This window comes from Poromitra crassiceps (assembly GCF_964638095.1).
Source record: "Poromitra crassiceps genome assembly, chromosome: 27".
In the NCBI taxonomy this organism is placed as follows: Eukaryota; Metazoa; Chordata; class Actinopteri; order Beryciformes; family Melamphaidae; genus Poromitra; species Poromitra crassiceps.
The window spans coordinates 7108720-7125873 of NC_139650.1; the positions used below are offsets into that span (position 1 = coordinate 7108720).

General features: G+C 41.6%; 2 protein-coding genes across 2 annotated transcripts in view; one reads left to right on the forward strand and one right to left on the reverse strand.

Annotated features, from left to right (window-relative positions):
* The window catches only part of LOC310799406 (dedicator of cytokinesis protein 3-like), a gene marked incomplete at both ends in the record, with an annotated part of 383185 nt that overhangs the window by 57298 nt on the left and 308733 nt on the right, over nucleotides 1–17154 (reverse strand). The window lies entirely within an intron of this gene.
* The window catches only part of LOC310799235 (butyrophilin subfamily 1 member A1-like), a 37110-nt gene that overhangs the window by 10286 nt on the left and 9670 nt on the right, over nucleotides 1–17154 (forward strand). Inside the window, exon 2 of the mRNA XM_083661808.1 lies at nucleotides 15425–15769. Within this exon, the coding sequence (XP_083517934.1) occupies nucleotides 15425–15769 (345 nt within the window). The remainder of the gene's footprint in view (nucleotides 1–15424; nucleotides 15770–17154) is intronic.

Sequence of the window (17154 nt, forward strand, 5' to 3'; positions counted from 1 at the left end):
TCTCGACATAACGCATCATCTCTTAAGTGACAGCCTATGTAAGAGCAGCGTTTATAGGAAGCTAGCCGCCGTTAGCATTACCTGTATCGTTCCAATTGTGTTCGGATGGTGACCTGCGTTACACACGGCTGTAGTAATGACAGCAATAAAGTCCCCGTGGTTTATTTCTATCTCTACCGTCCACAGACGTGAAGGGAGCGAGACTAAGGATACGTCAGCACTAGGGATGTCAACGGTTAACCGTTAATCGATTAACCGTCGCTAACGTCGTTGTTCGGTTATTGCTGTCGGTCTATCAGTTAATATTTAAAAAAAAAAAAAAAAAAAAAAAAAAATTTTTTTTTTTTTTTTTTTTTTGGTCTATTTACTCAATGAGCTCATGCCCAAACAAGGCGTGTCTATTTAGATGCTGAAATGTTAATGCTTTTTGTGTTAGAAATTCTAACACAAAAAGAATTTGTGTTGAAATGTTGATGCTTTTTGTTAATGCTTGTTAATGCTTTTTGTGTTAGAAATTCTAACACAAAAAGCATTAACATTTCAGCATCTAAATAGACACGCCTTGTTTGGGCATGAGTTCATTGAGTAAATAGATAAAAAATAAATAAAAAAAAAATAAAAAATAAAAAACATTTTTTTTTTTTTTTTTTTTTTAATATTAAAAAATTATGAATTAACCGATAGGTTAATCGATTATTAGCGTCGGTTAATCGAAAGTGAAATTAACCGAAAATTGACATCCCTAGTCAGCACCACAGGAGATGGATAGTAGGGCTGCATGATATGAGGAAAAGCTGCGATGTGCGATAACACTGTTCAATATTGCGATGACGATATGACCTGCGATAAATAAAAAAATGCTATAAAAACAAATATTAATGGGTAGGGGTGCTCCGATCCGGCTAAGTCACGATCCGATCCGATTCCGATTCCTGGGGTCACGATCCGATTCCAGAATCGATTCTCGATTCCAACGATTCTCGATTCCAGAATCTAGAATCGATTCTCAATTATGTAGTTTTATATTGCAATAACACACAAAGGTAAATCTAAGACAAAAAATAACAAATGTATTAATGCTGAACTTCAAATTCAACTTCTGAAGTATTACAGTGAGGGCCTAAATTCATTTTGCAATACGAGTGTGTTCATTTAAGCATACGTATCAGTAAGTGGCACGGGATTCTCAAAGCCTGTGTTGGGGGTCATACGAACAAAAATGCACCCTTGAAGCTGAAAAAATCCAAAACCAACAAGTTAATTATTTACATTTTTACTTCAATGTAGAACAGTAATTTCTTACACATGAGATTACTTTTAGCCTTTTAGTCATAACGATTATTGATTATTATTATTTTTTTTGCGATAACACGTGAATTTTGCGATGTGTTCATCACGCATTTTCATATCGCGATGACGATGAAAATACGATAAATCGTGCAGCCCTAGTGGATAGTTAGGAGAGACAGGTGAAACTTTCTGACAGCTCCTCACAGCAAAGTCTGTTCACCTCGTTTTTTCTTTTGTTTATTATTACAGGCATTAACGGCAGCATACAAACAACAACTCTGGGGTTTTTTCTATCGCTATTTTGTAATGGAACAGAAACGACAATAAGGCCGTTACTATAGTTGTCAGCTGCAGGACGGTATGTCAACAATATGGCGCTGTCCGGGGTTAGCAAATAAGGTCTATAGCTGTGATCATATTCTAAACTGTGAAAAACGGCAACATACTGCATGGCAGCAGCCATGTTTGGCCGTCGCAGCTGTGATGTCACGAGTAGCTCCGGTCCGACGTAAAAACAAAGCCTGATTATCGGCTGTTAATTTATCGGAAAAAGGCCATTATCGTTCGCAATAATAAATAAATAATAACGCAAAATGGCCATATCGGCCGATAATTTATCGGTCCGATAATTATCGTGCATCCCTAATAATTATTATTGATACTTATTACTAGGCCTAAAATGATACTGTATTAAGTTCATATACACTGGCTAATGTACATTTACTGTATACACCCTAGACCGGCTGACTATTCTCACTGCAATCAAGCTAAAATGAATGGATGCTATTACACCAACAACTATTATTTTGCTTTCCTAATCTATTTCTTAATGCATCACTGTGTGTGTGTGTGTGTGTGTGTGTGTGTGTGTGTGTGTGTGTGTGTGTGTGTGTGTGTGTGTGTGTGTGTGAGAACGGATTATACCGCATCATGTAACGCCATTGGAAATAACTAGGGATGCACGATAATTATCGGACCGATAAATTATCGGCCGATATGGCCATTGTGCCTTATTATTATTTATTCCGATAATGGCATTTTTCCGATAAAAAAGATCCGATAATGTAACGTGCCAATTTGGCTTTGTTTACGTTGGAAGCGGAGTATTGCTGTCGCGCGCTAGTGACGTCACTCTCGCCTCAAAAAGTAGACAGAGAAAATGGCTGCGCCCGTATGGATGTATTTCACAGTTTCAGAGCAAGACGCTACAATTGCAATCTGTAATAAGTGTTCTGGAAAGATTCCGAGAGGAGGGAAGAAGCCTACGAGTTTCAACACAACTAATCTCATACATCACCTGAAAACTCGCCATGGCAGTGAAGACGTGTGGAAGGAATATGAAGCAGCGAGCGCAGCTAAGGCAGCAGCAAAAGCAGCAGCTAGCGAGCTAGCAGCTAGCCGCAGTAAGAATAAACAAGCGAGTGCCGCAACTTTAGTGCCCATACAACAAGCGTTTGAAAACGGTAAGAAGTTTGCTAACGACAGCCCAAAGGCTAAAGCAATTACCAAGAAAATCGCGGAAATGATGGCCCTCGATGACCAGCCATTTTCCCTGGTAGAAGACACAGGATTTCGTCAGCTAATGGCACATGTGGAGCCGCGCTATACCATCCGAAGCAGACGCTACTTTTCAGACACTTGTCTGCCAGCCCTGTATGACGAGATCGCCTCACACGTTCATAGTCTGATCGATAACAACGTAAGCAAAATCAGTTTCACTACAGACATATGGACTTCTGACGTTAGTCCAATGAGTATGCTCAGTTTGACAGCTCAGTGGCTGGATGAAGACTTCAACATGCAAAAGACAGTGTTGCATGCACAGGAGTGCAACGGTTCCCATTCAGCAGAAGTGATCTGCGAAGCTTATGCAGGGATGTTTGAGCAGTGGAGGATAGCAAAGGAGAGAGTGCATGTCGTGCTCAGGGACAATGCACGCAATATGGCCAAGGCTATGAATGACTTTGGGGTTCCAAGTTTGGGGTGTATGGCACACACTTTACAGCTTGCCGTACATGATGCTGTACTGAGTCAAAGAAGTATATCAGACTGTGTTGCAATCGGGAGGAAGATGGTAGGCCATTTTAAACACTCCCAGTTGGCCTATTCCCGTCTGCATGCTTTACAGACACAGCTGCTGGGGCAGGGGAAAGAAGCACGGCTCCAACAAGACGTAGCCACGCGATGGAATAGCACGTTCTATATGCTGAAGAGTTTGGTGGAGCAGAAGCGAGTGCTGGGAGCATATGGAGCAGATTATCAACTACCTGCATCTCTAAGCCCGTACCAATGGACGCTAATTGAAAACATGTTGACCATTCTCGAGCCATTTGAAGAGGTGACTAGAAGTATTAGCTTAGCTACAGCCACAGCAGCAGAGGTGATCCCCGCCGTGGAAGCTTTAACACGTCTGTTAAACAAGACCAGGCCAACAGACCAGGGAATTAAAACATCCAAGAAGACCCTGTTAGAAGAGGTGGAAAGGCGCTTCACTGACATCTATGCAGAGCCCCTTTATTATCTGGCAACAATCTTGGACCCCAGATATAAGAGCTGCTTCTTCAACATTGCCACCAAACGGCAAGCCACAGAGATGTTGCGTGAAGCGATGGACAGCATCAGGGAACATGCAGCTGACCAGCCGGCAGAGCCACAAGCAAAGAAGACCAGGCCAGACGGCAACAACAACAATTCCTTGCTGGAGATGTACCGTGAAATCCTCGAGGAAAACGCTGAAGCAGGGGAGGCAAGCAGCCAAACAGATGTGGAGGTAATTTATTTAATTTTAGATAACAACAGAACAATAAAACAAAGCTTTCAACTTGTAGCAAAATAAATACACCAGAACATGATGATAATGTGATTTTATTATTCTCATTTCAGCTACAAAGATATCTGTCAGAGCCGATCTCCACGACTACGAACCCGATGGATTACTGGCGAAGCAACAAGTCCCGTTTCCCGACCCTGGCCCAGCTTGCACGTGACTACCTGTCAGCTCCTTGCACTAGCATCGACAGTGAACGTTTGTTTTCTGCTGCTGCCCATGTAGTTGACGAAAAAAGAAACAGAATCAGTTGTGAGAAGGCAGAAATGCTTCTTTTTATCAAGAAAAATCTCCCCCTGATGCTTTCAAAGTAGCATAGCTACAGCAAGCATAGCATACAGTAAAGCATAAAACTGCTGTGGAAAGAAGAAAGAAAAATCTCAAATATGCACTTGACCCAGTTTACACCTGCGTTTACTCTGTAGCTGGAGAGAAAGCGTTTGTGTTCTGTTCTTCCTTTAACTTGCAGGTCATTTACAGAGGCAGGGACACTTCCGCTTTGTTCCCTGACAGCCCTCCCCTCTCCCTCTCCCTCTCCCTCTCTCCCTCTCTTGTTATAGTTTCCCTACTTTGTGTGCTCTATAGCAGAGCCTCGCCCAGCCTGATGGTAAAAATAGAATTTCCCACATGAGCAGCTTGTGTGTGTGTGTGTGTGTGTGTGTGTGTGTGTGTGTGTGTGTGTGTGTGTGTGTGTGTGTGTGTGTGTGTGTGTGTGTGTGTGAGAGAGAGTGAATGAATTAAGGTGACTGATAGAATCATAACATTTGTGGCGTGTAGCACTGTTCAGGCCTCCAACAGTCGAGGAGGTTTGCAAATACAAGAGCAAAGAAAATGTACGGTGGAGTTGAAAAATGAATGTATAGTTGTCCTGTACCTCAACCATTTTCTTTATTAGTCTATAGTCTTTTGTTATAGAGCCTTGGGGATGCACTTTACTTTATTTCAATAATTTGTTGTCTTGTGCAAAATGTTTTGAGGCTTTATGTTCTATGAAGCTAAAGTATAGAGAAACCTACCTCATGCACTGACTCTTTTCTTTCTTACAGCAAAGTCTCTATATAGGATTTGTTCTATAAAGCCTTGAGGGATGCACTTTATTTTGGTTAAAAAATGTAGTTTATTAATATTGATGTTGGTATGTTTAATGTGACATAACGTCAGTGCATTTTATTTATTTGACTTATTGTGCAAAATGTTCTATGAAAGCCAAACTAAAATCCTACCTAACAGGGCATTTCTGCAGCCATGTTCTGCTCCTTGTGTTGTGAGTGTGACACTCAGCATTTAATTTAATTTCACAGCCACTAGGTGTCAGTGCTGCTGTTGCATTACTGAACCAAATGCTATTGAGTTGAAAATAAAACGAACTTTTGAAAAGTCAGAAGTATTCTTTTTTGTGTTCACAATAGAGATGTCAGGTTTGTTTGGAATATTACATCTTCCATCATTGCTCACTAGGGCTACATCTTAGGCTAGCCTTTCTTACCCCCAGGTGTGGATAAACTACAGGTTAAGAACTTCTTAAAAAAAAAAAAATCATAAAAAAAATGAAATTAATATCGGTTATATCGTATCGGTTATCGGCCAAGAAGAATATATTTATCGGTTATCGTATCGGCTCTAAAAATCCATATCGTGCATCCCTAGAAATAACCATGCCTAGCCATTGCTTGTTGCACAGCACTGATAATCAGCTGATGATGTTGAGCTAACATTAGCCGCCAACGTCAGGTGAGGTCAACTAGCCAGAATTACAACTAGCCTTAATCTTGATTAGCAATCATATTGATTATACGTTAACTTAACGTTAGTTACCTTGTCTCGGGTCCCGGGTCCACTCCATTTATGGATGTCTTCTGCTCTGGTAGGCAAGTACGGTCTTACAATAGACACACTCCATGGAGTTTTCATTCTTTTTCCGCTTAAAAATATTCCAAACCTTAGATGAATCTTGTCCAGTAATGTTACGAATGGCCCTCCACAATGGAAGCGTGTTGTGCCACACTAATAAGCTTCTGTGCGAAACACAGTCTAAATATACAGTCTATGGTCTAAATTAGGTAAAGTCCCACTCATTGTCACACACCTGAGTGTGCGAAATTTGTTCTCCGCATTTGACCCATCCCCTGGGGGAGTGGTGAAAGGCAGCAGTGCCGCACTCGGGAATCATATGGTGATCTAACCCCCCAATTCCAACCCTAAATGCCATGTCGATTCAAATCATTTTTGCCTTCGTAATTTTTTATAATTGAATTATTCGAGTTCCTCGAGTAATCGTTTCAGACAGTGTGATGTGTTAAGGCCCTGACACAAATGTTTGTCTATTCACTGCACTGAGCACTTGCATTACCCATTTTGCATTCTGACTGGGGTGGGCATGATTCAATAAATGGACGATAATACTTTGTTCTTCATGATTCAATAAATACCATGATATATATATACTGTATATATTAGGGATGTGCGCGACTAGTCGTTTAATCGTTTAACCGCCTACTCATTTATTAACTAACTTCAGTATTTTACTAGTCGGTTAAACGCTGCATCTTGTTCTTCACGCCTCTGCCTCTGCTTCTTTGTAAACAGGCTGCCAGGGATTGCTCCTCCTCCCCGCACTCGCAAAACAATTACGTCTCGACTCGAGATCAGCCATCGCAAAATGACAGAGAAGATGCAACGAGCGTTCGAGGGGGCAGAATATGTGGCCATAACTTCAGACGGGTGGACGTCCATAACCACCAAGTCATACGTAAGGGATAATGTATTGTGAGCCGGTGATTACTGGCAAAATAATGACCGACAGGTGAATGATTGAGCCCAACGCGCAGCGGAGGGCTTAATCATTCACCTGAAGGTCATTATTTCCAGTAATCACCGGCTCACTATACATTATCCCGCTTAGAACACGGCCTACAACTAAATCATTCAATAATCTGACAAAAATAATTATTCAAATAGATTTTTTAATAGCGTTTTTAACGACAAAGCGGTTTCATTCGTAATTGGCACACAAGACACCACAGCTGCAACTGGTTGGCCTAATTAGTAGTGTTTGCTGACAAAAGGCTCATATCAACTGATTAATCCAGGTGTGGCAGAGCAGCGGTCGGTTGTCGAGAAATAATGACCGGTGAATCTTGTTGATTGACCAATCAGAATCGAGTATTCAAGAGAGCCGTGTTCTAAATGACTATAACGTGTCATTATCTGGACGAAGGACATCTCCGCAGCTGTGTGCTTCAGACGTGCGCCCTGGAGGAAAGACACACCGCTGAAAACTTGGCTGCCCAGCTGCGAGGTGCGATGAGTGAGTGGGGACTGGATAACAAAGTCGTCGCCTGTGTGCATGATAATAAATAAAAACCAATAAACGGGGCAACTCCAATCGTGAACAATCTCAGCATGAGACGCCAGCTTTATTATTCTTCCGCTTCCAGCATAACCTAGCGTCAAGCGCCCCCACAACAACACACACACTTCCGTTTCCTGTCTTCAACATAAGAGCCTAGCCATTGGCTGTCTAGAACATAAACATAAATTATATAGACCCCTTATACGACTACGTCACACTCAGGGCTGGTCACTTTTTCACATTTTCAGAAGGAGCACGTGTGCCCCTAAGTTGAAAAAACTAGGAGCACAAAAATAATTTTAGGGGCATGATAAAAAAAGTATTAAATAATGCGTTTCTCCTTAAAGCAGCTACGAGCAACTTTTTCGATTGTTATTAAACAGTATAAATTGAATATCAATGCATCACATCTTACCTCTAATAGTCGACGAGACCAAGGCAGAGTAGTCTCGCTTGAACCCCGAGTGAATCGGCCAGTGTAGTCTGTCTGTGGCCAGGGCAGATCAGGAAGTGAAATGAAACGGTTTGCAGCAGCCACTTCAGCCATAACCACAAAATAACTTCCAAAAAACCTGTTAGAATATAACGAGATATGTTCCCGAGAGTATCCGTGGCGTTCACATTGTTTATGTTATGTTGCTAGGCAGCGCAAACGGCAAAGGCAGGCAGCTGCGTTTCACTTCCGGGTTTCACTTCCGCGTTTCACTTCCGGGTGTAGCCGGGCCGGCCGTAGGAGAGAGAGAGAGAGAGCCCCCTGTTGACGCGAGTTTAGACAGACACAGACTTAATAATCACCTAAGGGAGCAATCTCCGATTGACAAGGCTTTGGTATCAGCTACTATTATAGGTAAGATGTGATGCATCAATATTGTAATTATACTGTTTAATAACAATCGAAAAAGTTGCTCGTAGCTGCTTTAACACATTGAGTGCCAGCGACGCCATATGGCGTCAAGAGAAATTTACCGTAGACTGCCAGCGACGCCAAATGGCGTCAATAACTCCAAATTCATATTTTGACGGGGGGGTGTCGATCTAAGCCTCTTACATCGCCTCTTACAATATGGGAGCTATTGAATGTGTCTAACCTATTTTACAGAACCCTTAGGTGGCGACAGTGCCCTCCCGATTAGACAAAGGCCAGGAGAAAAGAGAGAAGAAGTCATGAGGAAACGCGGAAATCGCATCGATATGCTTGAAGCATAACGTTAGCTGTGCCTGTGAAAAGCAGTCATCTGCTGCCACAATTGAGCCCCATCCGTGTCGGCTGCGATAGTCCATCCATATGATTTAGTTGCCGACACGGCGACACCAGCGTCTTTCTGAAAAGTTACATTATTCTCAGCTGGGAGCCGAGGACACGCTGTAAAAAAGCGGGGGGATGCAGGCAGCGGACTTTTCAGTGCAGATCAAACTCAGCAAACTGCAGCAGAGACACTCGACTCCTCCCACCACGGAGGAGGAGGAGGAGGGGGGTGGGGCACGCAGGGCACTAACAGCATACAACAGCAGGCTCGATGCATAGAGAGCAAACAAGCTAGAATAGGCTATCTGATGCCCACCAGCAGTAAATCAAGACCAGCAAGAAGGTGTAGGGTCTGCGCACGCAGGGGCCAGCGCTGCTGGTTGCAGCTAAAACATATTATTTGGCCAAACAAAATTCCTTTGTTTTCACTCTTTTATTGAAGGAAATTATTTTTGAGGTGTCATTATATCAGAAAATATTAGCTTCAGAGTCAATGATGTGCTTGAATGATAAAACAAGGGGTGATAAAACAGTGCAGGACATGTTGTGTTTTGAATATTGTTATTATGTTACACATCAAATGAAAGCTTTCAATGTGTAGTTTCTTTTGACATACTTTTTCCCGCAGGTAAACTAGACATTCTAACCTTTCATTTCAGCTATAGCATTTTGTTCAACTCAAAGCAGAATTCATTCTGTCGCCTTTCTAACATAAAGATGTGATTATCTCAGAAACTAATTTCAGCATGCTCTTTTCGGTCGAAAACACTCTTTTTCAGAGGGGTGTATTTCCAAAATGGAACGGTTTATAAACACAGTTTTTTTTTAAAATGAAACAGAAGGGTTCAAAGTTTCATTGAGGCTATTGGTTGTCCATATAAGAGGAACACAAAAAATGATATGGCTATATTAAAATGCATTGCGGCCTATGTGGCACAGTACAGCAACCTTTTGCCCAAGGGCCGTGGCACTCAAAGTGTTAATAAAGGAATATTAGGAGCATTCAACGTTATCTGTTGCGGTGGCTTCTGTCCCGCTAGCGCCAGTTTCTTCAGCTAATGATAACGTTACATCTTCGTCTTCACCACCGTCTACTCCGGCTGAAGCTTCATTTTCTCCCACATTCGCCCGTCTAAAATAATGCTTAATGGTAGAGATGCACCGATTGCCATTTTCTTGGCCGGTTCCGATTTCCGATTTTTGAATAGTCTGACTTGCCGATACCGATTTTGGCCGATTCCAATTTTTTTTCTAAGAACAATAATTGACGGGTTATTTTTTGAAGTTTTTTTTTTTTTTTTACTTTGCTTTAATAGAAAATTAAGATTCATGTCACATCTCTTATAATTTGCATGAGGTAGGACGATCTCACTCAAAAACATCTAAAAATAAGTGTTCCAGGTTACTGGACAGAGCTTTTCTTTTTTGTGTAAATACAATGAATATAAAACAATTAATTCCAGTATATCCCACAGCTATCATGCATTTACTTTTCCAAAAGAAAAAAGGTGCAACAGAACAGGGGCTCCAGATGGAAAGTAGCCTATGGCTAAATCTGTTACAAAGCATCTCTTCCCCTATGGGGTTTAATGTTTTTTTTGTTTATGTCCCTGCCAAATAAACTAATAAAATAAAATAAATAAACATCTAAATGTTATCCATGGACAAGGAGTTTATAGCCTATAGGTCTGGAGAGGAGGGTGAGGTCCGCCCACTTGTCTGCAGCCAGGTACTCTTGGGTCTGGAGCCCAGAACTTCGAAGCCATGCCCACTCTACAGTTGTGGATTTGGCTGTTCTTGAGTAGATGAGGAAATGAGTTTGAGTTGACTCAGTTTGAATATCAGAGTTTACACACAGAGTCCGTTTTTTTAAATCCGCCATCTGAAAAAAAAATCATCGCACACAGAAAACCTTGCACACACTGGTCCGATGTGTTTTATTATTATGTTCGTCGTTCTATTCGCAATACGAAACAAATAGTCCTCTCCTGTATCCACGTTACAACGTGACTGACATAGCAGCAGCAGATGATCTGCAGCAGGCAGCGGTGATGTGGACAGCAGCTGGTAGTAATGTACCTTCACTTCGCCAAGCCGGCTGTGTTGCGCTGTGGCCGGGGATAGAGAGGGGCCGGTGAGGTGAAACGAGCCGCTCAGACTGGAGTGGACTCCAGCCGAGCGGGACTCGGCAACGTACCCTGCCCCTCCGCCGCTTATTTTCAACTTGCATGAGTGTGACAAACTGTCAAATTTCCACAATGAGGCAACATCATAAACTAGGGCTGTGGCGATTCACTTATCTCCCGATTCGATACTATCACGATTCTTGGGTGCCGATTCGATTTATATTGCGATTCTTAAGTATTGCGATTCTACGATTATTGCGATTCGATATTACGATTTATTGCGATTTTTGTTTATTTTTTTCTTTTATTTTTTCAGTTTGTTTGCTTTTTTACACTAGATTAGAACATGGGAAAAGTTGAATCATACACTAGAGACTGTATATTATATATCATGAGTAGGGCTGGGCGATATAGTTAAAAACAGGGGTGGACTGGGATCATAATTCAGGCCGGGCATTAGATACCAAGCAGGCCAGGCCGATATGGGCCAACGCGCGTGAAATTTGGGCCATTTGAAGCCAGATTTGGGCCGTTTGAAGTCCAATTTTACAATGAGATGCACCCACTTTAACCCTGAAGTGTAATTATTACTTCAGACTAACTAATAAAGTAATAAAACCACTAGTAAACCAGTAGGCGGCGCCTGGCCTGCTGTTCAGTGAGTGGCCTGACTGCAAGCACCCAAAAAAAAAAAAAAAAAAAAAAAAAAAAAAAAAAAAAAAAATAATAATTTGCGATTATCGATTCTGGAATAAAAGATCGATCCAAAAAATCGTGACATTAAAAATCGCGATACTTAGGTGAATCGATTTTTTCCCCCACCCCTATCATAAACGCGTGCATCGTGCAGCTGCAGGTAATTGACCAAAAAAAGGGGAAAGCCGACCGGCGCACACAATCGGCTATGTGGACTCCCTCTCTCACAGTCTCTCTCTAGTTTCGTTTCCGCTGAGATCACGTGCTTTTTTTCACCAGTCACCATTGGTTCAAGGCAACGTTGTGTTGCCTTCAAGTGAACTGGGACACAGGCTCTCAACTTTAATGCCGTTCTGATTTTTAACGCTCTGAAAAAATTAATATATATATTGAAGGTCGAATTCTGTACTCGCACACGTGCCCCAAAAGGCATTTTACAATTCGCACTGTTCTATTTTTAGTCGCATATGCGAGTAAAACGTGCGCAGTCACCAGCCCTGGTCACACTAACATCACGCAGCGTCGATGTGCAAAACGGAGGCAGAAAGACAGACTCCGCGCAGCCCTGGCAAGTAGTTTTCCAGTGGCTGGAAAACTATTCGAGCTAGACATGTCTTCGTGTTGTGCAGTGGGATGCCAGAATCGGAAAGCTATTGTAGCAGAGTATTTGGGTCCGCCTATTCACACTTGGTTAATAAAATAATAAACGATAGAGCCAGGCTGTAACGTTATAACAAGCTTCTCCCCACATATCCTGTTCTACGGCAACTCGAGGGAACATACACAGCCTCGCACACACGCAATAGAACACAACACAACACTGAACAGTCTGTTACACTATCAACAAAGCAAGGACTAAAGTTTTACTGAATCCCGTCAACTCATACTGCTTTTAATGCTAACCGTAGGCGTCTTTGGTTGCAAGCCGAAAGAGGAAATTGTAAAAAATGCCCGACTTTGCAGTGCTCGCTTATTTCATATCAGGTAAGCTGTAGCTGTAGGCTGCTAGTAACAGCCACATCGCTCGGTTAGTTAACAACCAAGTAACATTAAATAATGTCATTATTGAGTTGAACTGATTGGAACGAGGACATCATTAAAAATGCCCGACTTTGTAGTGCTCATTTCATAATCAGGTAAGCTGCCTAGCTGTAGGCTGCTCAGCCACATCGCTCAGTTAGTTAACGACCAAGTAACATAATGTCATTATTGAGTTGTGTGTAGGGGTGCACCGATCGATCGGCACGCAATCTGTATCGGCCGATTTTGACCTCAAATATGTGATCTGCTGCTGCAGATATTTCTTTATTGTCGCCGATTGCATAGCCGATCATGCTGCACGTGAGAAACATGAGGCAGCCCATTTTCATGTCTTCAATGTCTATCGTTTAACTTTCATATTGTGCTCTAACGTTTATATCATTGTGTTGCAAAGCACACGCTTTGCTTTCGTCAGTGTACTCACCTCCACACACCACACCAGACTGTCAACACACCCCTTGCGTCTTTGAATCACACAAATCAGCTGGTGATTAGAGCAGACTCAGCAGAGAAGTTACCTCCAGTCCTCCCGCCTACCGAGGCATTTGCATGCTGTTAAGTCCGTGTTTGATCCATATTTGCGTGTATCCTCCTAACGTTAATAGCTCCGGTTAGCTTTAGCCGCTTTAGCTTAATCGATAAAATAGTTAACTTGGGTCGAAGTTATTTTTCTTGTGTAACAGGGAAATCCCGGAAAATGGAGTATTTTTGTTGAGTGAACTGAACTGCATTGAACTGGTAACATGGAAATCCCGAAGTGGAATGATTTTTGTTCTTTTATAAACTGAACTGAGGGAACTGGACTGAACTACTAGCCATTTAGTTCAACACAGTCTTGTGCTCCAATTATCTCACACACAAAAAATCATGTTGGCGGTTTCCTTTAGCCTACAAAATATAAAATATTGATGTAGAAAAAAAAGAAAATGTGCTGCACTTTCAATTTGATGCATGAAATGTAGGCCTATATGTAAAATGGAAACTGTTCTATAATAGACTGCTATAGCTGCTTACAAAATATATATATATATATATATATATATATATATATATATATATATATATATATATATATATATATATATATATATATATATATATTTTAATCGGTAATCGGTGATCGGTCGATGATCGGTTGGGCAGATATTTCTCATAGGTGATCGGTGATCGGTGGCAAAAAACGTGATCGGTGCACCCCTAGTTGTGTGCATTATCAACATAACAATATATCTTTGCAGGTTACAGAATAATTATCTACGCTATCCCCAGTTATAAAGGAATGCACAATATGTATTGCTGGCCACTAGGCTTGGCCAATTGACAGCGTCAGTGCGTATGGGTCTGTAAGACATATCCCATTAACCAACGTTAATTTCGATGCATAACATTGCTTATCACTAGGCGATAAGCTGTGGTAGTAAGCCGAGAACTGCATTTTAAAACTAAAATCTAACTGTGTGTCGCAGATGGGCACAGAGCAGTCCTGACACAGTTACACACTTACACAGTTCTCTGTGTCTGTCAATGCTGGGCTCACGGGTTTTTGCCTACACGATGCGCGTGCAGCTCCAATGTTGACAGCTGTATAAGGGGTCTATGGCACCTTCATAAAAATAGCTTACACAATCATGCAAGACACGCTGGAACTCCGTCCTACAACATTATTCATAATAAATGCCATGCATTGCATTGGCAAACATATCAGAAATGTATTTCTCTTTAATTTGTTCACCTTTATTCAGTAGAACCCTAACCCTATCAGTTGTTGTTACATCAATATAATTTAAATTAACAGCTTGTACTGAATGTTTGGGCTAAAATAGCTCCTAAATACATAAAACATTTGCATTTTAAACTTTTTATTTAATATGTATATTAAATTGCGAGTTTTCTTGCTTATAGACTAGTCGACTAGTCGCAAAAACAATTTGAGACTAGTCGGCGGGGAAATTGGTCGAAATCCCCATCCCTAGTATATATATATATATTTAAGCAATATAGCATGAGAGCCAGTGTGTTGTGAAGAATATATCCCCCTGATCAGCTGTTATCCCACGAGGCCGCAGGCCGAGTGGGATAACTGCTGAGCAGGGGGATATATTCCACAACACACGCAGCTCGAGTGCTATATTGCTTTTATAAAACGGTTTCCAAGTATGATAATATAATAATAATAATAATACTATAAGTCCGACTCCGACTGGCATGTCATTCTGATAGAGTCAGTTGAAACACTACTGTAAGGCGGGACCGCAAGAACATGCGGGTGATTTGATTGGATCGTTCTGGAGACTGAAGTTGACATTGGCCAATCCTGGCGCTTGCTGAGTAGCTGAGAGCTTTCTGGAATCCCCGACAGGCAGCTCGAGCGCAGCGTTGCATTCTCAGCGCTTGCTGAGAAGCTGAATGCTTTCTGCAAAGCCGACACCAACTAACGTTACGGGGTTAAATACGGGGTTAAATGCGGGGTTAACAGCCTTTCTTTTGCAAAGAAGACATTAGCCCGCATCTATTCTTGTACAAAACATCATTTTCTGCGAAGTATTAGTAAAGTTATAAGCGAAGATCGATTCACAAGGATCTGACAGCTGTCTCCGCCATTTTTTTTTTCTACGTTGTCATTTGAGGTAAGCCTTATTATTACTCTCTTAGTAAGAGAGTTGCCATGGCAACCAATAACCCATGGCCATGGGTTATTGAACTCGGTTACTGGAATTATACAATGGCTGTGAACCAATCAGATTGCTTGATTTGAGAGAGCCGTTTTATAAATATATATATAACGTGTGAAAGAGTATTTGAGTGCATGTACCAAAATTCCTTTTTGTTACGCTTTTGTCTTCCAGGGTCTGTACTGCATTTGAGAACTGTGGAAACCAAAGTAGGGGAAGCAGCCGTTTTACCCTGCTCATATCCCACCGAAAGTAACATCACGGGAGTTTTTTTTGCCTTTGATTGGAAGAGAGAAGGGCAGGATGTGTTCTTTCATGACTCGGACGGGTCCAACTACAATAACCGAAAAAGGAAGGGTCAGCATGAGGAGTTTAAAGAACGGGTTTTTCATTTTCCTGATGAAGTAAAAAATGGCAATGCCTCCCTGCTCTTCAAGAACCCGAAAGTGTCAGACAGTGGCATCTACTCCTGTTATTTCCCACAGATTCAGCAGACCTTCAAGATTCAGTTCAACGTCTGTAAGTGGATTTATGAACCAAAGCTAAGTGAGAGTCAAACGTCTTGCTGCTTGCCTGCACGTTTCCACATGTCTCTTCTTGGCTGTGGGAGCTGAGCTAACCCCTTCCTGCTTACTAATCTGCAAACTGTTATCAAATCATGTGAGTAACAAAACCACTGCCACTCTTTGGCCACTCTTTGCTTCACACTCATCCCCTCCTGTCACTGTGTCCATTGACATCCTAATGACATGTTTGAATTAGGGCTGGGTATTGGTTCAAATTTCAAGAATGGATTCGATTCCGATTCACAAGGTCCCGATTAATCCCGATTAGATTAGATTCCGATTCGATTAATTTCAATATCGATTTGGTTAGTGATACTAAAACGTGTTTTTTGAGCTGTAGCCTGAATTACATGATTGTCCAGTTATGTAACACAGGGGTTCCCAACCTTTTTTGCGCCAAGGACCGGTAGATACATGGGGAAAAAAAGTTGCGGACCGGTTGTCAATTTTAATGGTTTTAGTTAAAAAGGACGACTCCCGCACACTGACTACTAGGGCTGTGCCGATTCACTTATCTCCCGATTCGATACTATCACGATACTTGGGTGCCGATTCGACATATATTGCGATTCTTAAGTATTGCAATTCTACGATTATTGCGATTCGATATTACGATTTATTGCGATTTTTGTTTATTTTTTTCTTTTCTTTTTTCAGTTTGTTTGCTTTTTTACACTAGATTAGAACATGGGAAAAGTTGAATCATACACTAGAGACTGTATATTATATCATGAGTAGGGCTGGGCGATATAGTTAAAAACAGGGGCGGACTGGGATCATAATTCAGGCCGGGCATTAGATACCAAGCAGGCCAGGCTGATATGGGCCGACGCGCGTGAAATTTGGGCCGTTTGAAGCTCAATTTGGGTAGTTTGAAGCCCAATTTGGGCCGTTTGAAGCTCAATTTAGGTAGTTTGAAGCCCAATTTGGGCCGTTTGAAGCTCAATTTGGGTCGTTTGAAGCCAGATTTGGGCCGTTTGAAGCCCAATTTGGGCCAAGTACAATTTTACAATGAGATGCACCCCTGAAGTGTAATTATTACTTCAGACTAATAAAGTAATAAAACCACTAGTAAACCAGTAGGCGGCGCCTGGCGTGCTGTTCAGTGAGTGGCCTGACTGCGGGCACCCAAATTTTTTTTTTTGCGATTATCGATTCTGGAATAAAAGATTGATTAAAAAAATCGTGACATTAAAAATCGCGATACTTAGGTGAATCGATTTTTTCTCCCACCCCTACTGACTACCACTTAAAGGCTTTTATTAATATAATTGCAACGTTTCGGTCAAACGACCTTCATCTGGCATATGGTATGACAAACACTGGAACCTGTTTAAA